Genomic DNA, 26281 nt, shown 5'->3' with positions numbered 1-26281 from the left:
GAAGAGGAAGAGGAGGAGGAAGAAGGAGGGAGGAGGCTGAGAAAGAGGAGGAGGAGGAAGAGGGGAGGAGGCTGAGATAGAGGAGGAAGAAAAGAGGGAGGGGAAAGAGGAAGATGAAGGGAGGGGAGGAGGAAGAGGAAGGAGAGGAGGAAGAAGAATGGTAAGGGGAGGAGGTGGAAGAGGAAGGAGAGGGAAGAGGAAGGAGAGGAAGATGAGGAAGGGAATGGAAAAAAAGAAGGGGGAAAGAGGAAGGGGAGGAGGAGGAGGAAGAGGAGGAAGAAGAGGAAGGGAATGGAAAAAAGAAGGTAGAAATAGGAAGGGGAAGGGGAGGAGGAAGGGGAAGGGGAGGAGGAAGGGGAAGGGGAAGGGGAGGAGGAGGAAGGGGAGGAGGAAGGGGAAGGGGAGGAGGAAGGGGAAGGGGAGGAGGAAGGGGAAGGGGAGGAGGAAGGGGAAGGGGAGGAGGAAGGGGAAGGGGAGGGGGAAGGGGAGGAGGAAGGGGAAGGGGAGGAGGAAGGGGAAGGGGAGGAAGAGGAAGGGGAGGAGGAATGGGAAGTGGAGGAGGAAGAAGAAGGAAGAAGAGGAAGGGAGGAAGTGGAGAAAGGGAGAAAGAGGAAGGGGAAGAGGAGGAGGAGGAAGAGAAACGGGTCAGAAAGAAAAGGAGAGGAAGGGGAAAGGGAAGGGCTAAATGGTAGAGGTGGTGGGGGAGGAGGAGAATGAAGGGGGAGAAGGGGGGGAGGAGGAGGGGGGAGGAAGAGGAGGAGGAGGAGGAGTTGGAGCAGCCTCCACGCTCCACGTACGCTGCGTCGTATTGATCCGCCGAGAGAAGGGGAGATGATGGAGGTGCGAGGGGAAGGAAGGGGGAGGGGGAGGGGAAGGGGCGGCGAGGGAAGAAGGGTAAGTAAGGGCAGAGCACATGGGGGGAGTCCATCCCCCAGAACACCACATGGGAGGCCAATTGGAGGGAGGGAGGGAGGGGGGAAGGCGGGGGGGGGGTTGGAGGATGAGGAGGAAGGAGGTGCCTCCGTAAAGAACACGAGAAAGAGGAAGAGAGGTTCGAGTAGGTGGAAGAGCTGAAAGAATTGGGATGGTGGAGGAGGAAGAGGAGGAAAAAATGGACAATCTGAAGACGTCGTTGTGAGAGTCCCAGTTTGTCACCAGGCGATTTTATTCAGCTGAGGGTCCCCCCCCCCCCACTGGCCCTTTTAAGGTTAAACGAGGAAGGGGACAGGAGCTGTTGTTGTGAAATGGAGAGAGAGAGAGAGAGAGAGAGAGAGAGAGAGAGAGAGAGAGAGAGAGAGAGAGAGAGAGAGAGAGAGAGAGAGAGAGAGAGAGAGAGAGAAAAGAGAGCGCATCAGTGAATGGAGAGTCTGATGTTGCCATGGGGAGCACCCACGGAGGGGGGGGGGAGGACAAACGCGAAAGGAGATCCTGCAGGAGGAGGAGGAATGGAGAACAATGCGAAAAAAATAGAGATGGAAAGGAAAAGGAAATTGGGGAGAAGGAAAAGAAGAGGAAAAGGACGAGAAATTGGACGGGAAAGATGGGGATGGAGGAGGTGGAATAGGAGGCGGAAGAGGAGGCGGACGAGGAGGAAGTGGAGGTGGACGATAAGGTGTACATTAGTAACGAGGGATGTGACCACGCAGTGCTAGATCGGGCCTGCGAGACAAAAAGAGAGGAGAGAGGAGAGGAGAGAGTGGGTGGGAGGGAGAGAAGGCTATTAAGAGTGAAGCGAAGAGAGAGGGCTTTAAACAGAACAGTGGCCACACAGACTAATAAATTCAAGATAATAGAATCACGGGAAAAAAAAAAGGCGATGGCGGGAAGGCCCTGTAGGCAAGGAGGACGGAAAGGGGAAGGGATGGAAAGTGGAGAAGGAAGGAAGAAGAGAAAAAAGAGGAGGAAAAGGAGAGGAAGAGGAAGGAGAGGAAAGAAGAAAGAGGGAGAGGAAGGGGAAGGAGATGGAGCGAAAGGGGAGAAGAGAGGGAGAGGAAGGAGAAGGGAAGGAAAGGGAAGATGAGATGAGGAGGGAGAGAAAGGGGAAGTGGAGGAAAGGGAAGAGGAAAGGGAAGAAGTGGAAGAAGAAAGGGAGGAAAAGGAGGGAAAGAGAAGGAGAGGTACGGGAAAATGAGGAGGAAATTATGTTGAGGAATTAAAGGATTTCCTTACAAGGTTACCAGGCGATTTTTATTTAACCAGAAGATCCCCTGCTCGCCTGCCTGCGACCGAAGCCGTCACCTCACTTTTACATGGTTGGTAAGCCCGAGAGAGTGGCAATCACCTGTGGCCAATTAGATTGTGCTTGTGTGTGTGTGTGTGTGTGTGTGTGTGTGTGTGTGTGTGTGTGTGTCTGTGTGTGTTTGTGTGTGTGTGTTTGTGTGTGTGTGTTTGTGTGTGTGTGTGTCTGTGTGTTTGTGTCTGTGTATTTGTGTGTGTCTGTGCGTGCGTGCGTGTGCGTGCGTGTATGTGTGTGTGCGTGTTGAACTCTTAAATTTATATCCGAGGGGAGTTATACGTTGAGCACCGTCCAAATGTTCATCTCGGTATCCTGTCACCGTTACCTCCAAATTATTAACCCAGTTACACCATTAACCCAGTAGGCCAGGTATGGACCCTAACTTACCTCGCCTGACCTATCTTTGGACCCATTAAATTTGATACCGGTGAATTCTGTCGTTCCGTTATTTTGTTTTCAAGTTATTCATTAATTAATCCAAATCCTTGGTACGTTACATGACGGCATGAAAATCAGTAACTCCCAAGAGATACTTTGTTTTCAAGTAATTAAGCCTTGGTATATTACATGACAGCCTGAGCGTCAGCAACTCGAGAAAGAGAAAGAGAGAGAGAGAGAAGCGGAGAGAGAGAGAAAGAGGAGAGAGAGAGAGAAGAGGAGAGAGAGGAGACAGGAGAGGAGAGAAGAGAGAGGAGAGGAGAGAGGAGACAGGAGAGGAGAGAGGAGACAGGAGAGGAGAGAGGAGACAGGAGAGGAGAGAGGAGACAGGAGAGGAGAGAGGAGACAGGAGAGGAGAGAGAGGAGACAGAAGAGGAGAGAGAGGAAACAGGAGAGGAGAGTGGAGAAAGGGGAGGGAGGGAGGGAGGGAGGGAGGGAGAGAGAGAGAGAGGCGGGAGGGGACCTTTATTTTGTCACGTGACCTCGGGAGCAACTAGAGCAAGCGACCAACCCGCGAGAACCCGTCTTTCAAAGGACACGTCACTGTCACCAGTGACTCAGTGACTTGGGGGTGTCCGGTTACCCACCACGTGCGCGCGCACTTGTTTCCTGTACTCGGCTTTCAAATCTCTGTACAGCTGCCAAAACATATTCGTCACAGTTTTCATACGTTGAAACAACAACAACAATGAAAACAAATTGACAGCTTTCTTGGCCTGTCTTACAAGATACCAACGCCGTGTTACATGTTGTGCAACTTGTCTAAGTTACTCTTCGACTGCAAATGGCCCGTAACTTTAGCTTCTTTCATCATCGGGATCAACCATCATACTTTGTTTTCATGCTCATTAATCCGTTCGGGAGTGGTATTGCTTTGCTTAATATAATCGTCTGGCTGCTTCTAGGTTATTTCTTTCTTTATTCTACTTGGTTAATCCATTTATTTGTTAGTATAAACAAGACCATTACTATCATCATTATCACGGGTAACAAGTGAGGGACTATTTTAAGAAGATAAAAACGAGTATGAAGACGATGAATAATATATATATATATATATATATATATATATATATATATATATATATATATATATATACATATATATATATATACATATATACATATATATATAATCATACACACACACACATATACACTGCCCCACCACCACCACCCTTACAGTGCCAACCGCAGCCCCATCAATCTCACCAAACAGGTACCACTCCATAGCGATGTTTGCATTACAAAACACGAACCCAAGTACCACAAATACATCAACCACGGCTTCAAATGACGTCAATCTTCAAAACCACCACGATCTACCTCTGCCATCATCACCAGAATGGCCATCATAATTATGACATATCACGGCAAAAAACACTCGAAATACGAAGCCACCATAACGCATGATTCCACTGCCACCCATATTAGACTTCCAAAACTAAATTAAAATACAAATATCCGTAACTACCACAATACCCTCATAACCCTAAGCGCAAATGCACCACAGCACCCAACATACACATACCCCATAACTAGTGATGACTTCACCATTCACATGTCAATAATCATTCCCAACAACCAGCCATAACCTATGCGGCACTCACGAGCCACTGCAACAAATCACGATCCAATTGGCCATTAGGCTACACACACGGTGGCCATAACTGCCCTTTGTACACATCACCCACGACCTCATCCGTCACCCATGGCCACACCTGTCTTCTCCACGACTTCCATCACGACACAACGACCCCAATGACAATCTTTATCATAAATACCAATATACTCGCGACATTAACGGCTCTGTGTATACATCACCCAAAATTGCAATCTCTACTTAACGACCCTCATGACGACCATCAGTAAAGCGCACAAAGCAGGACCCAAATGCCACCAATTCGCGAACAAATACTAACGAGGGGGGCGGGGTGCCCCCCATCCCCCCCAGTTCATGACCAACACGTATTCCAGTCACTAAACTACCCCAAACTACCATTGTTATCACCTCAATTAACTACATCATCCCCGGAACACGCAAGGGCGTAGCGTTTACATACGCACGAGGTATACACACACTACTACACCCCACCTCCTTCTTCGATGGCAAAGTAAAAAACCCAAAATAGTCATCACTCACCATCACAAAACCGAGAAAACAATCATCGTTGCTGTACCCCCAATTAACTGGAACCATTCCTCAGACAACACGCAACCCTCTACACAATTGTACTCCGAGCAGGAAACCCCTTTACCCACCCACCCACGTCACCCAGGCCATCACAGGCGAAGGAAACAATACTTTTGGACCAATTGGGAATCGTTACCTGGCACCTTTTGTTCCCGACCAGCACGCCTCGCCGACTCTGAGAATCATGACAACGACAACCTACAACTCTGCACGACTCGAGCTGTCCCAAGACAAATCCGCCTTGCGCATTACCTGAATTAGCAAAGCTATTTCCCCATAACACGCAACAGCCCGTATTTTCTAAAACAAACACAAAGGGGGCAACGAGTACAATCCAACCAAGACAAATGTTTCCAAATATCCGGGCGTAGATCTAACAGAGAAGTAGGTACAAACGAATTCACCAGCTGCCAAGCCAAACGCCAGCACGGGCGAACGGACGGACACACACAAAGTCTATTACTCTTCATTCATTTAACACCCATGAACCCGCAATTCGTTCTTATATATATATATATATATATATATATTATATATATATACACACACACACATACATATATGTACACACACACACACACACACATCGATATGTACACACACACACACACACACACACACACACATATATATATATATATATATATATATATATATATATATATATATATATATCTGAAGTGAAACGCTATGGACGGCAGTTGGGAATCGACCTTGATTTTTAGGGGAGGTTAGGTTAACTCCAAGTTCAAGTCCATTTGAAGCACCTATGGCGTAGTTGTAAGGGGCTTGGCATCTCGCTAGGTCTCGGTTCGATCCCCGAGGCGACGGTTGGAAACACAAACACACACACACATAAGGTGTGTGCGTGTGCACGCGCGTCCACGCTGCCACCCTTCCAAAGAAAACTTATGGTTGCAACATCAATGTCAAGAGGGCAGTAAGTTTCGTTTTCCTTGTCCAGCCACGCCAAAACTGCTCCGCCCATTGCCAACTGCCTCCAGTGGCGGCGGCGGCGGTGGTGGTAGGGATCGAGGATGTTGCCGGGCTTGTCCGCCACGCGCACCGGTGGATGGTCATCGATTCCCGGCCGCCGCCAATGACAGAAGAGGGCCCATAATAATGAGACACTTGCTTTCAGGATGTTTTGTGCACTGAAGAACCTGCGCCTATTCCAGACCTCTTCGAACATAGTTTATACTAGCAGCACACGAACCTTGCGAGAGGCAAATAGATTTAGAAAACACCATTCAATGGTAGTTCGAGAACAAAATATCCAGTGAGAGAGAGAGAGATATAGAGAGAGAGAGAGAGAGAGAGAGAGAGAGAGAGAGAGAGAGAGAGAGAGAGAGATGGGGGGGGGGTCAGTCCCCAGCGCAGCTAACCCAAGAGTACCTTCGCCTTTCAGCAGACATCGACCCGGGTCACCGAGGACAACCTGGATCACCCATCAGCCGATACGGCAGCCGGACTGCAGTACCCTAACTAGCCGACAAGAAGGCCCCGACCGCGGTACCGAAACTAGCCACAACCCAGACGTCTCGACGTAATTCACCGGCCCCCGCCCCCAACTCACCCGCACGCTCATCTTCCTACAGCCCCCCCCCCCCCCCACGCCTCACGTTCTCAATGGAGGTCTGGTGGAGACCCAGTCACGTGAACAGACGCACGCGGGGCCTTCCCTCCAACTACACTCCCCCCCCCTTTCCTCCTCCTCTCTTCGTACTCCCACCTTAGCCTTGCTCTTCTACCTCCTTATTCAAAACTCGCTTTCTCCACCACATATCCTTGTTACCTTTCCAATGCTTCTGACTATTGCACGTGACTGCCGCCTGGCGATTTTATTCAGGTCATGGGAAATTCCCTTCCCCATCGCCCAGTATTTCCTTTTCTTACATGTAGGCCTACTACTGCGTTATGCAGCAGCCGACATTTCCGCGTTCCCTCTCTGCTCGAGAAGACTCGCCACCAACCGTTCCAAGTCCACTGCTGACTAAAGACCTTTCCCAACTTCACCCTGGTCACGAGGAGCGCAACTACGCCACGTCACTCCTGCAAACTTCTCAACCCTTCTTTCATGAGTTTATCTTCAAGGCTAACAAGGTAGGAAACGGGGGGGGAGGGCAAATTGACCTAGTAAACCCACAAACCCCCTAAAGTGTGTTAGCCCCCCCCCCATTCCCCTCTCATACACATTATGGAAACTGCCTAGTGTAGGCCTTATGGTCTTTTGCAGTCTCCTTTATTTCTTATGTTCTAACTGGAAACCTACTGGGGGAGCCCAGATCCCAAAACTCACTCAATTTCCTCGTCCCAGCCTACCTATCGCCTTGCTTTACCGCCAACGGAATAAAATCTCCTGGTGGCAACTCCTTGTACCAAGACGAGCTTCAAATATATCCTCCTGTCTAACGCCAAACGCTTCTACTCAAGTCTGAAAGACAACCACCCACACACACACACAGGTGCTCAAAGCAATTTCGCTCCACCCATTTCACATCTTCGACGTTCTTTACACGTTTCTGGTCATCGTCATACTATTTACGTCATTGGTAGGCCCTCCCCTCCCCCGACAGTGAATGGGTAAAGGCGTCTCTCATTCTCCATATGAATCAATCAGTGGCCTCCCTCCCTCCCTCCCCCGCCCGCCGCCGCCTTTGACAAGACATGACAATGGGAGAGCAGGTTCTTTACACCTGCGACGCGCCACACGCCCTTCCGCCCCCCTCTGCTCCCTCCTGACGGTGACGTTGGAGGAGGGAAGAGACCCGGCAGACCAGCCGCTGAGATGAAAACATTACGTGTAGCAAACACGCCCACATCCTCTGGACACCCACATCCAACCCAAGATGGAGATTTCCTCCACGCATTGCAAACAGTCATTCGCACGGTGGAGGGAGGAAAGAAGTCTGCAGGAGTAACTTGGCACAGTTGTACACAACCGCCCGAGTCGCGCGTCAAGGAACCTGGAAGACTTCGAGCATGTGACGGCCACGAACTGACTCCAGACTCCTTGCAGCCAGGTCGGTCTGGTCCGACGGCCGGGATCGTCCTGGAGCCCGGGGCGCCCGACGGCCCGCGAAGCACCGTCCCCGGGAATGCGTTCCCAAGGTCCATCGATCCATCACGCTATCTCGTATCTCCATTCATTTACAACGCGCGCACACAGACACGTATACACAATACAAGTCGCACCTAAGGTCCGTTTCCCGCCACTCCCCAACCCTGAGCAGTCACCTTTACGGATAACATCCTCCTAATGGCGAATAACCAAGCCATAAGACATATATAGGTCAAACATCACATACACTATCACTACCATGTGTACGTGTGTGTACACCTATGTACGCACCTTCCCTTCCATAATAGAGCGTTAACATCTTTTTCATGCTCTTTGGATTGTAAAGACTAGATGGCTGGGTTGACAAAACTTTCAACGAGAATGTACCCAACACACACATTGTGTGTACGTGTGTGCAGCCACACCTGCCCCCCCACCCCACCCCCGTTCTCCCGCGTGTTCTCTCCCAACTGCGTACACCCACTTCAATTCACTCCCAGGCTTGTAGCCACGCCCACCACCATGACGTCATAGTTGAAGCTTCCCACCCACCCCACCCCCATCCCATCCACTTGCTAAAGCACTGAGGATTCGTTCGCAGACTGTGTTTATATATTTCGCCACACACACACACACACACACACACACACACAGCGAGATTAGATTACATCTTATTCATGGTCACCCCTCCCCCACTCTCCTTCCTTACCGGGTGGAACTTTCACTTTCATTCCGACTGCCGCCGGGCTATTTCATTCGTCTCCACGTCGAACCCCTCCCCCCCTAGTAGCGAAAGCTCACTTTCGACGTGGGAAGATGCTGGGGGGACGTAGTGGTTCTAGAACCAAGTTCTAGTGGTTCAAAAGAAAACTACTCACCACAGAGAATAATAGTGAAGATCTATGTGACATCCTGGATTTAGATATTCCAATTAACGATGTGCTGATCTCACACAACTCGAGAGTCTTTGTGATATTTTATTATTATCTTTCTCAGGACACAATGATCAACACATAAAAAATGACAAACTTCGAATTATATAATCCCACTAAAGTTAACCTGTCTATACCTTAAGCTCCGCTGAAGAGCGTTAAATCTTAATCCTGCATTGCACGTCTTGCCCGTTACGACTGTCCCCAAATTCGTCTCCTGACCTTCAGACGAATTCCATTCAACAGCAGTAAACAGACTTGCCTTGGAGGTGGAATGTCCTCAACTCACATCAAGCCGATTATTTTATTCCTCTCGGAAATAGTTTCCTTTCCTCCTAAACTGAATCAACACCCACATAACAGTCCTACTGAAAATATCCTTACTGTTATGGTGGAGAGAGAGAGAGAGAGAGAGAGAGAGAGAGAGAGAGAGCAGAGAGATAGAGATAGAGAGAGGAAAAAAATCGATGCCTACTTGTCCAGTTACGCTTTCGAAATGCAATTTTGTTTCGACTATTCCACATTTCCGAATTAAAGAGATTCTCCTATGGAAGGAGAATGATATGTATGTCACAGGCTCAAAACCTCCACTCTATCCCCCACCCCGTCCCCTCCCCGGTCGTAATAAATCTTGAATATAATTCACATAATTCCCCAGCGAAAATGAAACGATTAGTTTGGCCCAGCCATCTACCTCCGCTAATTACTGATCTAATGCGCGCTAATGAGTAATTGCTGGACTCTGCTCCTTTTCCCCCCCTAAATTCTTCTCTCCGGCATTAGGTCACACACTCCATGTGACGCCATATACGGTACACCTACACTTCTTTTTGTGCATTATTATTAATACGTCCTTAAGTGACGAAAAAAATCCAGAAAAGGTTAAAATTAAATATAGCTTAGCCCGTTCGAGAGCTGGATTGTTTTTGTTGTTTGGGGTTGTAGTTTACCAGCGCTTCTATCTTTGAGGGCAGGAGTGTCGTCGCCTATCCCCAGTTACTCTAATCGACATGGGTTTGGACCAGGATCGAGCCTGGATACGGTAAAGCGAGGAACGCAACCCCCCGAAGCTCTTCATCTCTCGCTTAATGGTAACCAATGACAGGGCCACAGTAGGATATACAGTACAGGTGATAATCACATTTTTCTACTTTAAAATACACCAGAGTTCTAGTGGTTCGAGAGAGAGAGAGAGAGAGAGAGAGAGAGAGAGAGAGAGGGGGAGAGAGAGAAGAGAGAGAGAGAGAGAGGGGAGAGAGAGAGAGAGAGGGGGGGTAGGGGCAGCCGACAAGTAATGAGCGAAACGCACCCATAAATACTTCTTCCTCACACAAGTGATTTTTCTGGCAAAGTTGTCATTACATTGATATACAACAAATAAGAGTGCCACTTGTCACTTGGCACTGTCGGCAAACTTTGGGATCGAACTGTACCACTGCGCCAAACACGTTGACAGTTCGCCAATAGAACACAGGAGCTTACGGACAGCAATTTGGCCTACATAAACTCCCAACAACACACTCGTCCCGTTGTCCACTTCGGCCTTAAAGTGATGTTCCTCATCGAATGACGACCACGTCGCCCCTTCCCCTCCCCCCCATCAAAAAAGTGGGACGGGGGGGGGATCCTTAACGCGCATCACAATACCTCCTCCCTCATACATTGGTTGAATGTCTACCAACAGGCGATTTCTTTCAGCCGAGGACCCGCTATGCCTCACACCACCAGTCTTCAAATTCTTGCCCCTAAACACGACCTCCACCCAATATCACAAATATCATTATTAATGTTGACGTAAACAAGAAAATACCTCTACCCATACCTCATCCAGTCCCTTCTACCTCTCTCTCTCTCGTACAAACTCGGCCACACACGCACACCAACCACTACCACTACTACCATCGCCGCCGCCACCACTACCACCTCCCAGTAATCGATTCGACTTCAGGCGGCGGCGGCAGGAGCAGCAGCAGAAGCAGCAGCAGCAGCAGGGGCACCCAGCTCCCAGACCTTTACACCGCGCGCGACGCCGTCCATACGTGGTGGCAGCGATGGGACTGAGAAGGGTCAAGCAGCCAAGCCCGTCCTCTCCCAGCTGACTTCAAGCAAAGGTCACGGTAGTTTCTGCATGCCCCCCCCCCCAGTGAGGTGGAGGAAGAGGAAGAGGTAGGGAGAAAAGAAGAGTGGTAGAACAAGTAGGAAGAGAATTAGGTATGAGGGCAATTCTGAAAGGTCAGGGTGAGTAAGAATGAGGTGAAGGAACAGAGGGACGATAAGGAAGAGGTAGAACAGGAAGAGAAGGAGAGGGAGATGCGAAACAGGATAGAGAGGACGAGGATGGAGGATGAGTCCGACAAAGAGGAAATGGAAGAGGAAGAGGAGGTTGGATAGGACAAGAATGAGTGGAGTTCAGTATCAACACCATCCCTACTCACGTGATCTCCTCCTCCCGCCTCCACCACCACCACCAGTGCTGCTCGCGACATTGAGGAGGACCTCCCCGTTTTATGCAAAGTCAAGGACGAGGCTGACCCATGCTCTGCTTGCACCAGCCAATTGCACACCATTAACACTACCTCGACACCAGCTCTCATTTCTCGTCACCATGTCCCACCACGTTGCCCGAAACCAATCAAGAGATGGGCTCGTCACATACTGACCTACCTCATCACGTGAATTTTGCACAACTTTTGTCAAAGACCCCACCGCAAGACAAATATACATACCCGATATCGATTAACACTTCCGTTGCGTTCTTGCACATACCCTTCTGGCCGCCGTCAGTCGAGAGAGAATTTAAAGGTTCATCCTATAGGACTTTCCTTTTGCCATGGACATCTTAGTCAGTGTATTTTTATCATAGACCTGCACAGGGGTGACTCAAGTCTCAAGCATGAACAGCACACTAGCTTGAAAATTACACCCATCGACATTGTCATACTTTACTAATACATAACTACAAAGTAATGTAACACATTAGTAAATTTCAACAAAAACCCACTGTGTTGGATAAGAAGAAATGAAATGAATAGATTCCATATATTTCGATCACGGACTGTGATCCTCTTCAGTGGAATACGTATTACACCGAAGAGGATCACAGTCCGTGATCGAAATATATGGAATCTATTTATTTCATTTCTTCTTATCCAACACAGTGGGTTTTTGTTGAAAGTTATTAACACATTTCCAAGAATGACACACAATACGTATCGTAAAATAATACGAAAAAACAAGAGAAAAATATATATGTAAGTTTACAGAATAAAAAAAAAAAAAAATGTGGAAACAATATAAAACGACAGGACCAGGGGTTTCCCTCGTTAGAGCCGACGCCATTATCGGATTCTAGAGCATCACGCGGATGCATGCTGGGCGGCCGTGGATGCTGGCTTGAACAGGGCTCCTTTCGATCGAGGCCTTCCACGTGTCCGAACCACTTTGTAGTAAGTAGAGGCAATGAAGAGGATACAATTAACAAAAAACTATCGACTGCTTGGTGGAGGTATTCGTCTGTGCAATATACATACTGTACACACACACATTATATATAAACACACGGTATGTATTTTTATGTGTGTGTGTGTATATATATAAATATATATATATATATATATATATATATATAACGAACAAGCCCATGTCCCAATCTTTCAACAACATCCGCACTCACCACCCCCACACAGGGGGCCGCCCAGTCCAGGCCAACAATCATCCCCATCATCATCACCCCGGGGCAGCACATGGCAGATCCTTCCATTCAAGAACTGCGACGCGCTTCCCCATGGCTACCCCAAGTCGACTAGCGTGTCCTTCTTTGGAGCCTATTGCTCCGTGCGTGCGTACGATGTGCGTGTGTGTGTATGTGTTTAAAATGGGACGTGCCACAAAATTGAGTGAATATCATGAATCTACCATATATTACCTAATGGGTGATTAACAGGCTTGTTCATGTTACCAGTAAACATTGAACACGATGTAGTAATTTGGCTCCCGTGTGGGCTACGCTTCGGAGACGAATTGAGTAGCCTGTCGGTAGCCAGAACGATGGAAACCTACAACCCGTTCTGATGGGCCCAATTACATATTCATTACCCAATTATTTTTTTTCTCAACGCACCTAAATGTCCTATTCCTCCATATGATAACTAACTCTATTTGTCCCGTTTTCAAAGGAAAGTTAAGGATGTAATCTCCGTCGCAGCAATAACGTATTTCAGAGATTTTTTTCTCCCGACTATTTCCCAATCGGATTAAATCAGGACCTCGCGGCGATAAAGGCCAACGCGAATGTCCTGGATTACAAGTTAATGTCCCGTTTTTCACTTGTGTGTACGTCCCGTTAACGCATTTGCACTCTTAATTCATAAAACTCCTTACATACATTATGTGCACTATTATATGCCATTTACCAAACAAGTGACTACATTTCATGTAAATGTTTGTTTAATTCTTCAAATTATCAAGTACATAATCTGTCCTTTTCCTGCACGCGACTCCCGAGTATAACGGTCCATTCGTGTAAATGTCCTATTTTTCGCACGTGTCCTTTCTGTCTTCATGCCCAGCGTTGGCAACCGTGTGTCAATCAAGAATCCCCCCCCTGCACACCACACCGCTCGCTTTCATTCAAGTCTCGTCTACGTTCCGTCCGTCACAGACATCCGACCTGACAAGGCTCACGCGAAAGAAAGATTCGATCTGTCACGAGAGAGAGAGAGAGAGAGAGAGAGAGAGAGAGAGAGAGAGAGAGAGAGAGAGAGAGAGGGGGGGTGGGGGTGGAGGGATGGGGCGACATCGTGCACGCACATCCACCGACCACCAAAGCAAATGTCAACTTCATTCGCCTGCTTTCCAACACAGGAAGCCTCAGTTCATTTTATCCCTAAAATTGGAAGAAGAAATAGTCTCCTTGAGCAAGGAGTTACATTCAACTACGTTCTGCAACTTTAACGTTTATTCTAGCTGCCGCCAGGTCCATTGGATTCACCCTAGGAAATTCAGTGTTATATTTTGGAGAACGTTTGAATAAAACCCAGGCCACTCTACGGAGTCTACCTACTCAACGCAATATTTTGCCACCGAGTCCAGCAGGATGGGCGAGTGTCCTTTCCTCTTTGCAGTTCTACACCCAAACCACGTGACAAATCACCCGCGGACGTCACAGAAAGCCACACGCACTGTACACTTGAAGGGTTTATCAAAAAGAATTCAGTATAAATTCGGCCATTGTCGGACGTTATGATCGACGATGACGTCACCACCGCACGTATAAGGAAGCATGGACGTTTCTTTTTGCTCATCGGCGCTAGCTTTATATTTTTCGAGAACAAGTTAAGAAATGGATACATAAATGTTACTAAAACACGCTACGGTTGCTATCTTGCAATAAATGTCCTTCCGGATGTAAATCTGGTAGGCGATTATGGAGATTAGAATTCTGCCGTACCACGATTCAAATTATAACGGGCGTACTTCCTGAACCTACTGAGAGAGCGAACACGGGAACAGGACGCAATATAATTTTCTTTGCAACTGACCCCCTCCCACCCCTTAAAAATGTATATTATATATACATATATATATATATATATATATACATATATATATATACATATATATATTACATATATATATATATATATATATATATATATATATATATATATATATATATATATATACATATATCATATATACATATACACATATATATATATATATATACATATATATATATATATATATACATATCATATATATATATATATATATATATACATATACATACTAGATAACAAATGCGAGAGCAATGAGAAACCGATTTTGAACTAGATACAAGAACTGGACGTGAAGCTACCGCAACTAGAACTAAAAAGTCAGGCGGAAACAGAAAATAGAAAAATCTTGCAAACTAAACATTGGCAAAAATTCCAAAAGTGAAATCTGACAGAAGTGGAAGAACAGGACTCATTGTTATCAATAACAGTAATGCATTAAAAATTGACAAAGCTATTATATCAGCAATAAAACATACACAAACACAAAATGCAGGCTTGAAATCAGTACCTTGATCAATTTTGATCACCTATTTTGTCAAATGGATAAATCCCATGCCCGACAAATCATTACACATCTTGTATCACATACATCACTACTGAACAAATATAAAACCTTTGTGGTAAAGCTAACTGTCTTTCACTGCATTGATGCACTGCACCTCCAGCAGCGTGTAATCTGATGAATTAAAAATTTTACGCCAGAGCCCCTAGCACTGTTTATGCTTAAGGCAAACTGTGGGTCTCACTTGAGCTGTAAAGGTGACAGTTCATTTGGTTGCCACATTTACTTGCATTCTTGGGGCCATGATTAGGCTGAAATATTTTCAATGCAAGTAATTCATGAAGTAACCATAGTACCTTGTATTATCTGTCAGATTACACATGTCAAAGGAACTGAATTAGCACATATTGGGAAATAAAAGCTCCTAATTTATATAGAAAGGCCAACTAGCCATGTTTCAGAAACCATTTTGAGACTTGTTCCTCTTCTTTGCCTACCTTGAAGGCCTCAAATCCTTTGGACCATCATCAGTCTTCAAGCCAATTTTCACAATTTTCTTTGTATCAAAGGTCAATAAGTTTGATGCACGACGCCATCATATTGAAAAAATATACTACAGACCCCTCAAATCTATGAAAAATAGTGGTTGGTGTGCCAAGTTACCATCAATACGAGTCTAGCTCTGAATAAAGGTCTTTCCCAAAAAGCTTCATGACTTGCACATCTTTTCTACAATTGTCTCCACTGCTCTAATGCACTTACTTCATCTCCTGACCACTTTTCTGGCTACCTGACCCACCCAGTTCCATTTCCTATCATTTAATCTTCATTCTAGTTTGTTCTATAAAGCACCACTTCACTTTCTGAATGTTAATGATAGTGCCTCCTTAACACTAATCAGTAGCCATACAAGTGTTAATCTAAGTTTAATACATAAACCATAAAAATGAGAAGAAATGAGATTCCCCTTAATTTGTGTACACCTATCCAATTTGATGATACCTGTGATGTGAGGTGGTTGAAGGAGAGAGGCATTCTCGCCTCACCTTCTCACTATGTGCAAAGAAAGCCTTTAACAAGGTCCACAACAAGATCCACTTTTAAGTTATAGTGTTCTAACATAAAAAGCAAGTGTGCCATTATAATGAATGCTTTGAAATACTGGTAAAAGTTCCCCACTGCTTGTAATTGGTACTATTGTGCCAAAGAGAAAACAAAGGAAAGATTGAAGGAAGGATTTGCAAACAATGTTATGGGACTGGTTTGCAAGGTCATAAATCCTAAAATATGAACTGGAAAAGAAAGAATAGTAGTATCCCTAAGACTGGTGCTTGTTAACAGCTGCATATTCTATAAAGTAATACAGAGGAGAGAGAGAGAGAGAAAAGGTGTTTGTGAAAGGCTGGGGTCACTTATAATTACAATTCAATTATGAATTGAACTGGAATTAAATTGGAAATAAGAAAAACTGAACTTTGATGTTAAATTGTTATAAACTGATGATTGAATTGATATACCAGTACTACAATGTGCAAATTAATTTTCAAACAATTTACAGTATCAATTTTCTAAATATACCAAATAAATATCTTATCAAATTTGCATTAATTTTCATTTAACTGGAAAACCACTGAAATCAACTAGTATTCACTTTTTTTTTTACAAATTAAGATAACTGAAGATTTATCATGAATGAATGGAGTTGAATTGGTTAATTAAAACCTTATGAATTTGAAATGAATGATCACACTCAAAACATGCTCAACCATGCATCTTGAGTAATGATTGGTATATAATCATAGGCACATCACATTCATAACTCATGGAAAGAATTGCTCTAATCCTATATGAAGTGTGGAAAATGGACTCCAAGACTGTAAAATGTAAAAGCATACTGGTGGGTCATTCTGCCTACACCTAGATCCATAGCAATAGTCACATGGTCTTCAGCATCTGGACTTGTTGTGGGACCACACATTTGCTGTTATGCTTTGCAACTAGCCTCACAACACACACCGGCATTTGATATGAAGGAAAGAAACTAGTTAAGGGAGCACTATCCAGTATACTAGTAAAAGATATATCTAATCATCCATACATATATGTAGAAATGGCATTTCTCCCCTTACAAAGGAGATAGCCAAAATCAAAAATACAAATCCACTCCCACTGATTTCATCCCCACATACTCCACTCCCATTAAGCACCCCTCCCTCCTTTTCTTGGCTCCTCCTGGATGACAGGTCCCTGCATCTCTCCCACTGCCCTGGGTCAGAAGTATTGTAGCAAGACACAGCACATCCACAGCAAGGCTGTTTCATGTAATAGGCAACTCCACTCTCATGATGCGGGTAAAAGGCTTTATTTAGACCGCAGTTATCCGTTTTTTTTTTAGCTCCGGGAACAATTCCATTTGAAGGAACAAATAAAATAAATTCACCCACTTCTGTCTCACTTTATCCCACAATATGTAAATGTGGCACACTGTGTAGACCTTGTTTAACAATTGAGGAAATTTCCCAGCCAAGAGACATTATGTTGTTTTCTTGAGTGGTGCTCATTCCTAACCAGGACTACTCACTCCCTCAGCTGATCAAAGTCTATAAAATTCATCACATTTAATGTTAAAACTTTTGCCAGGACAAATTGCTTTGTATACTGCTGTCTTACCAATGATAGATGGATACAAGTAGTGATCCTGCAAGACATCATATAATGTCCCTGTTGTCTATTTTCAGAACAAAGCATCCTCATCTTCCCAAACATTGTATATGGACAAATTTCACCTACTCATGGTTAGTTTGGACAATATACAGTGATAATCCAGGGTCTAAATGGGTGCTAGTGATAATCCAGGGTCTAAATGGGTGCCAAGATTTGCATTTATGTAAAATTGAAAAATTTCTTGGGTTCTTTTATTGTATCCTGTACAGCAAATCAACAGTAACATCAATCTAATTATAAAAAAAGTTAAAACATGATATCACGACAAAGTTTCTACACCTCAGGCAATCGTATAGATACCAGTGCACTATAACATGTTTACAATGAGCTGAGTGCATTCAACATTCACTGCATGATTTAGTATTCAATTGTATACCACTACACCTCACCCACCCTTCCTTGCACATGGTAACTGCAACACTGAATTGAATTATCACACTCAAAACATGCAGTTGTCTTTACAATGACTGTCAGGCTTCGTCACAGGAATGCAGATTAACTTTTGTTGAGGTATCCACTGCCATTAATCTTGTTTTGGGTTAAAGTCAAAACTGTCCTTATCAAGAGGGCACTAGTGTGGTGTCTCCTTACAAAGGACTCTTTGAGGCATGGGAATATAATGTAGTATTTGTACACCCTTACAACAAACTTGCATTCCACATAGCCTCAAACCATTTCCATTCCTGACTTCATGCTCAAGTATTGGCAGTGAGCATTCAATGAAATCAGTTCCCAAATTCTTCAACCTCTATGTCAAATTTCATCATGTCTCATTCTGTTAGAACTGCTTCAAATTCCAAATGAATCTAGAGAGACTTCAAAGCTACTTCAATAAACAAAGATCCTTAGAGCAAATGATAAAGGCATATTGATGTACAGTAGGTTCTTGGGTGTTAGCCCTCAGTTCTCAACCAAAATCCATTCTTGAAAACTGTTACAGAGCCAAATTGTCCGAGGAGAGAAATGAATTTAAACAGCTTACTGAGCCAGATACAGCTTTATCAGGGTAATATTTTCCAAAATTTTTTTTAACATCACCACATTTTCCATTTTCCTCTGGGTTGGTGGGAACGGATATTTTGGTAGACTACCAGAGCAAAATTTTTTTTTGTTGAAAACAGATTTGTTTGACTTGAGAGAGGTTCAAGAACCAAGGTTTTAATATATATCTTTTAAGACACCTTATCTAACAAATCAAGTATTCAGAATTCATCTTCCCATTTATTCAAATAAATGATTATTTTTCATGCATTAAAAGAAAATCTTTACTTACCATTATGGTCGTTGTTTGTGATGGTAACCCAAAAATCGATGGTCTTCTCAGGTCCAAGTTCCTCGTAATCCCACTTCTTCTTCACTCGCACTGAGCCATTAGCATCAACATCCACCCACGGATTGTTATCACGGATTTTGAATGTTTCCCAAGGATTATCCTTCTCAAGTTGGAACACAACATGTCCCTCTTGAGCCCCCTTTGCCTCAGAAAATTCCAACTCCTTCGTGTGTCGCAGCTGGCCTCTCTTCACTCGGACAGACCTTCGTTCAACAATGTGGTCTGGGTATCCTACAGAGTCCAGGCTGTTGCTCTCACCAGTGAAGAGAACATCCAACGGGTCTCTAAATTCAATATGTGCTTTTGCCAAGTTCTCCGAATACAGGGTTGGTTTCCGCTTATCAAACGCCTCCAGCTCCAACTCGTAGCTGTTACCCTCAGGTGCATCGATGAGGAGGACGTCGCCTGTCTGGGGAACGATGGTGAAGGTGTTGGAGGGGTTCACGAGGCGATACACCACAGAATCACCGTCACCATCATAAGCCTTGACTGTACCCACTTTGCCAAAACGGGTGATGTTCCACGGAACAAAGAAATAAAAAACACTCTGGGTGAAGACGGGAGCATGATCGTTGATATCCAACACCTTGACGTGGATGGTCGTCTCGGCAGAATCTACTCCATCTTGATCCTGAGCACGTAGGAGAAGGTGGTACTCTGGTTTGGCCTCGTGGTCTAAGCTAGCCGTGGTCACGATAGTTGGTGTACTATCTCCATGTTCAATGGCAAACTTCCCATTGCCATTGAAGAGTTCGTATTTTGTGTTTTCTTCTCCAAAGAGTTCGAGATCCTCTAATCCCTGCAACTCCATCCCAGCAGGCATATTCTCGTACATCTGTGCTTCATATTCGGGTTTCAGGAAGCGGAGCATGGAGTTCCCATCCTTCACCAACACGTAGATGTTGTACACCAAAATGTCCCCGTTCCCGAACTTGGTGGATACCCGTAACTTGACCGTCTTGCCTAGTAAAGGGTGCAACCCTGCCACAGTCATAACCTCACCTGTGTCTAACACCGCAAAGTATTTAGAATAGGTACTTTCCACCAACTTCTGCACAACTTGATCTTTCTCAAGGTCAATCTTGTACACAATTTTGGCTGGAGGTGTGTCGTGCGCAATCGCCAGGTGATATTTATTTTCAGGTAAATACTCGGCACATACACACACAAGGGCCAGGGCTGCCACCAGGGCCTGCCGTAAGCCTACTCTGGGCTTCATTGTACAACACTGCACTTATCACTCCGCACTTGTCACACCACTACACTGCATTGCCAGCCTAATCCTGCAAACAAAAGCATAACATTAGGATCCAAATAATTGGTACATCAATATAAAAATAAATAATTGAAAAATATTCATATGGTTATAAATAGTAAATGGGATAACTACGCTACCCCCGATTCTGTCGGAATCTAAAACGACTACTCAACCCCTGATTTTGCCGGAATCTTAAACGATACACTAACACAAAAACTACCCGAGGAAATCTGTACTCATGTTGCAATTTCCTGTACTTTCAGAATTCCAAGACTGTGACTGGACCGCGAAGTTAACACCATCTCACTTACGGGATGACTCATTTTTCATTCTTTTTTTATACAAAATACACATATTAACATATTGGATTTAGGAATCGGAAATAACCTTGCTACTAACATCGCGGGGTGACATGACCAAATCAGCTGAATATGGGTTTTCAAAATCCCCGACCCGATTAGTTACTCCTGTGATCATCGTTCTCCAACAAAGAGGCTATGAATATTCTTTGACATTTTTATTTAAAAATTCTATGCCAAATAAACATGTGACATTGGTGATTTATATTTAGCGTACGATAGTAATTCAAGCAAGCGTCTTCACAGCGGACTGCCAAGTCTATCAACACAGCGGCAGGTACACACGACCACCCAGCACTCCCCTACATCGCCTGTTTTGATTTTCTTTCCCGTTTTATGGGTATAAACCTATATTGGTCACTTAAAAGTTATAGCTTGACCTATACATTGACCACTTCAACGATGTATTATGCCACAAAATGACTACTTACCAACAATTTTGCCCTAAATTTCCAGGCAAAGTCACGAGCCCTCACCACAACACCCAACCATGACCGTTTGAAGCGCAAACTGGCTGTTCCGTGTATTGCACACCCTCCACCCCAAGGCGCACCTGCATCACGCATCTTCAAATAAATGCCTCTATTATCCATTTTTTGTCATAAAGCTTTATTCGTTTATTTCATAACCATCCTTCCTAACTTTGTGTTCCACGTGGCTGTCTCACATAACATTGGGCAACCTATATCCATAGGAAATAATGATAAGATAAGACTGGGCGCAGGCATCGATTAGAAGTGGCTTGTTCTCCTGAAAGCGGCAGAAAATTAACTACATCTATTGGTATATTGAGCACGTAAAAAGATAATTTACCTATATAAAAATATCTAAAGTAATTACAAACTCGCATATTTGAATGAAACAAAAGTATGCATTGTCTTTACAAGATAAAATTTTTAAACTTGGCAACGGCGCAGGTCTACATATAGGGGGTTGCGTGTGGGAGTGGAACAGCTACTATGGAGGAGGAGGAGGAGGAGAGTGGGTGGGAGGAAGACGAGAAGGTGAGGAGGGAGTGGGAGGTAAAGGAGGATCAAAGACCTCTACGGGTTCTACCACCAATCCACCTGCACTTTGACCAGACATTTTCTTTGTTCAAACTATAGGGAGGACTTTCCAGTAGTAAAATATATGCTTTATACAAGGGCTTTGAAGAAAAGACAAAACCAGCGAACCACAAAAGGGCTAAGTAAGTACATTTTCAAGATTTTTTTTTCCTTGGACTTTCATACTGTTCATATATACTGTAAAAATACGAAAATATTACTAATCATTATATGTATAACCTGTACAAGTATTCGCTGGCCTCAATAAATGATTTTAATTAGTTCTGATTTATACGCAATTCGAAAGTCCCAATAAAACTTCTACCTAATATTTTGTCGTGCCTTTTGCGCATGCCCGCTGCCTTGCTGAGTAACATGACAATTCATGAGCAGTGTCTGGTGCCAATTTTATTGTCTTAAAGTTTTGCACAAGTATATTACAGTATGATTCTATAAGATAATGCTAAAGTGATGGCAAATAATATTCATTGCATAGTAAATTTGTTATGGATTAAAATCTGCAAAGGAAGGATATATATTTTCTGTCTACAAACTATCATACCATGCATTTATTTTCATTTGTATTTTCTTGTGTCACTTCCTTGTCATATTTTCGAAATGCACCGTTATTTTCACTCATATTTCTGTCGGCTCCCAACATTTTTCTCTGAGAGCTCAAGATGAAAGAGGATGTTTTCAAAATACGTTACATTTTATGACCTGCGTAACTATGTCATTTTTTCAGCTTGACAAACTCTCATTTGCAAGGATCTAAAATATTGAAGAAGAAATTTCACTACCAATTGAATTCCATAATGCCTACAAACAGGAGAAAACATTACAGTGTTTTTTTTATTATTACTTTCTCACACACGAAAAATGACATCCGTGTATATAGAGTATTTCTATTAGATACCATAATCATAAAATGATAGGACGATTGCGATACAAGATTACTAAAAATGTAAATTTATCCCGTTTTTTTCTGGTACCCGGCAGCAAAAGAAAGCATCGAAATTAAGTCTGGATATTACTAGATACATTAGAAATAGATATTGAAGAGAAATCAAATAAGTAGATATACAAACACTATTAGGAAAGGTAATAACTAACTACATGTCCAGAAAATAGAGGGTAGTAAAGTTCAAAAGGTACACTGGCTTTGATGGACGTTGGCATTCTGATTACAAATACAGCCTTAGGTACTACTATGTGCACCATGTTCAATTGTTACTTTATTATTATTATTTATTATTATTATTATTATTATTATTATTATTATTATTATTATTATTATTATTATTATTATTATTATTATTATTATTATTATTATTATTATTATTATTATTATTATTATTATCATTATTATCATTAATACATTTTTTTATCTACCACCATCATCATCAATTCGGGAAACGCGTTGATTCACTCACACACCGGGGCCAGTTCCCACGGTCTCTTTGGGTAAGCTCCCATGCAGACACCTTTCCCACTCGAAACAATCTCGACATGGTCGAACAACTTGCCTCAGCCATGAATTCTATGGGATCGACATCAGCGAAACGTACCACATGACCATATAAATGGAGCTGACGTTCACGAATTATGCTGAAGGTAACTGGCCTTGACTGAGTCTCTAAGTACAGTCTGGTTTGATACGAAGGCACTTAGTATAAAATGCATCGAGTCGCCTCTTCAATTCAGCACTCAAGGTCCATGTCTCATAGTGACTCATATACCATGTGGCTGAATTAGATTAGTACTAATGAATTCTAATTCTAAAAAAAAAATAAAGAAGTGAGTGTATAACATGATAAGATATCAAACTCCCGTCTGGGGCGCCTGGGGACGACAAAGAAAAATAAAATCTTCCGTCTCTCCTTGAAGAAGATATATATATATATATATATATATATATATATATATATATATATATATATATATATATATATATATATATATATATATATATATATATATATATATGGGAAAGGAAACACACAAACACCAAAAACAAACAAACCAAGCATCATATCCAAAGGCTGATGGCAGAAAGAAACAAAACAAAACTTCCCATCATGGAATCACTATGGATGCTAAGAGGACCACTCCGTCAACACGTTACTCTAACATGAAAGCGCTGCAACGAAGAACAGCAATGTAATTGACATATAAGGGATCTGATGTAGTCCCTCGACGCATACGAGTTATAACAACGGCAAGAAGTGGGAAACAAACTTTTTATCTAGCAGAGTGCAGAGTATCCCAAAGAAGAAGAAGAACAAGAAGAAAATGAAGAAAAAGAAGAAGAGGAAGAAGAAGAAAATGAAGAAGAAGAAGAAGACGAAGAAGAAAAAGAAGAAGAGGAAGAAGAAGAAGAAACTGAATAAGAATAAGAAGAAGAAGAAAAAAAATATTATACAGTAGAGTCCAAACCCCCCCCCCCCCCAAGGAACAAGATTCTCACTTACACTATCCAGCCTCTTCACGAACGACGACCTCTCCACTCCAAATCATCTAGAGCACTTCACCAAAATTCTCACCCATGTTGATGACCTGACAATAATAGCTCAACACAGGAACTACAAAACAATTGCCAGAAATGATCAAATACGTTTAGGCGAACTGGAACAGTGACTGAGACAAAACAGAATGGCATCATTCCCTTCAGAAATCGCAAGTGGCATTGCACACCCCAGGCAACCGTCAAAAAAATCTAATGGTCAGGTTGAATGGACAAGTTCTCTCATTGCATAAAAGTCTTAGATTTTTAGGCCTTGCTTTTGATACCCACACCTCCTTCAGTTCCCATGTCAAAGACAGGATACTAAACATATCTAGTAGCAAACTTAGGTTTTAGGTCATTAGGTAGAGATACTAATCACAAGCAACTTATAAGAACCACAACATGTGTGGGTCGGCGCTGGAGGCATTTTGATCCTGAACAAAACGTCCATAGAAGCGTTTTGACTCTGGACAAAACATCCCCGGTGTGTTTGGACTTAGGGCATTATGTCCTGCATTTAGGATGAACGCGTTACTGTCCAGCAGCTTTTCTCTTAGTTCGTGATTTCCAAAGGGTTATTTCGCTATCAACCCGCAGCCGGACTTCCCTCTTCACCAAAGAGCGTCTGGAGATTCTTGTGGCCGGCGCGGCGCCTCGACAGTTTCCTCCTGTACTTGATGGACGGGGCAGGTCCCCCGCAACAAGAGCACTGAAATTAATTCCTAGGTCCTTCAGGAAGTTAGCACTCCACTACAAACACTCAGCAAACCATCTAAAAATAAACCCCATATACATCCACGTCTATCTTCATACCAACATAACCGTCGTTTTGAAACGTACTAGTACGCCTTAAGGCCCCTATACACTGTCAATCATGATTGCACAGTCATCGAGATTGTGCAAGCAATGTTTGGGCCACACACTATCAGTAAGATTGAGCAATCATTACTTACCTCTTGGAGTTTCTGGAGTTGGATGAACTCCCTTCAAAATTCCTGAGTGTCCTGTGTGCTCGCCATGGTAACAAAGGAAAGACTGAGCTGTTGGCGCGATCATCGCCATTAACTACCACTCATGATGGTGTCACTACTATGCTTGAGCTTACAGAATCAAACCGTGTTGGAAATTCCTCAATCATCTGCGCAAACACTCAATCACACCCACTCACACGGCGCAATCACGAATATTGTGCAATCATGACTGACAGTGTGTAGGGGCCTTTAGAACAGGACAGTCACACATTACACATGGTCATTACATGGCAAAAAATGAACCACCCTTTACAATATCACACATACTGCTAAAGTGTCCAATCTACACAGCATCCCGCAATAACTACCTTATCTGTCATCTACCCCTCGAACAGCACTGTCCCTACACAGGGCCGGATTATCACCCTTAGAGGCACAAAGCACATAAAGAGTTTGTGTCCCAATAAAAAGCTAAATTCCTATTCATAACATGTTATAAATTCTTTTTTATAGCTAAATTCCTATTCAAATCATGTTATAATTTCCAAACACAAAAAGCAAAACAGATGCGAAAAAGCTAAATAATTCAATTTCCTATGATGCCCCTACCCTTGATATCTTAAGCACTTGCTTGTTTTGCTTAATGGTTAATACAGTCCTGACCCTACCTCAAATCCTGGTCGACAAGACACCAACACCTCTATCATCTCTCCACAACTTCCTATAATTAACCGAGTTATCAACCAAAATATAAATACCTTTGACAAACTAAACCATCATGCGAAATATAGAATAACACATGACAGCGGTGTGAGATCGTTCACTAGAACAGAAACCCCAGTAAACTACAGCTCATAACAACTACCTGCACTGAAAATTTTCTCTGTGTGCCATTTAGGTTGAATAAGAAGAGTTTATAATTCGAGGCTATCGGCATCTCAAGTCAAGAAGTCCTTACTAGAATCTTACTAGTCTGGAGGCGTCCTCAGTGTCCCTTTGAAGGAGGTCCACCTCGTCTGGAACTGAATTTGAGGTCTCCCGGTAGTTCGCAGTGTATTCAGGTATTGGTGGTTCATGTGACAAAGTCTAAGAAATTGTCTTACCCCACCTCTGAACCTATCTATCGGACAATTCTGCATATCGCACCGGCTTAGGTCGAA

General features: G+C 43.6%; 1 protein-coding gene across 10 annotated transcripts in view; it reads right to left on the bottom strand.

Annotated features, from left to right (window-relative positions):
- CadN (neural cadherin) overlaps positions 1 to 21120 on the bottom strand; it is a 646487-nt gene extending 625367 nt beyond the window's left edge. For all 10 annotated transcript variants that reach the window (XR_012965868.1, XM_076175966.1, XM_076175969.1 and 7 more), the window contains exons 1-2: positions 21030 to 21120; positions 18922 to 20264 (exon numbers count right to left, since the gene is read on the bottom strand). Coding sequence is in view for 9 of the 10 variants with exons in the window: in XM_076175966.1 (XP_076032081.1) it covers positions 18922 to 20200 (1279 nt within the window). In the remaining variant the exon portion in view is untranslated. The remainder of the gene's footprint in view (positions 1 to 18921; positions 20265 to 21029) is intronic.
- Positions 21121 to 26281: the final 5161 nt, after the last annotated feature.

This window comes from Oratosquilla oratoria, chromosome 38 (genome assembly GCF_046742065.1).
Source record: "Oratosquilla oratoria isolate Oo_2021 chromosome 38, ASM4674206v1, whole genome shotgun sequence".
Taxonomy (NCBI): Eukaryota; Metazoa; Arthropoda; class Malacostraca; order Stomatopoda; family Squillidae; genus Oratosquilla; species Oratosquilla oratoria.
The sequence above is the reverse complement of the archived record's forward strand: the minus strand, read 5'-3'. Positions and strand labels throughout refer to the sequence as shown.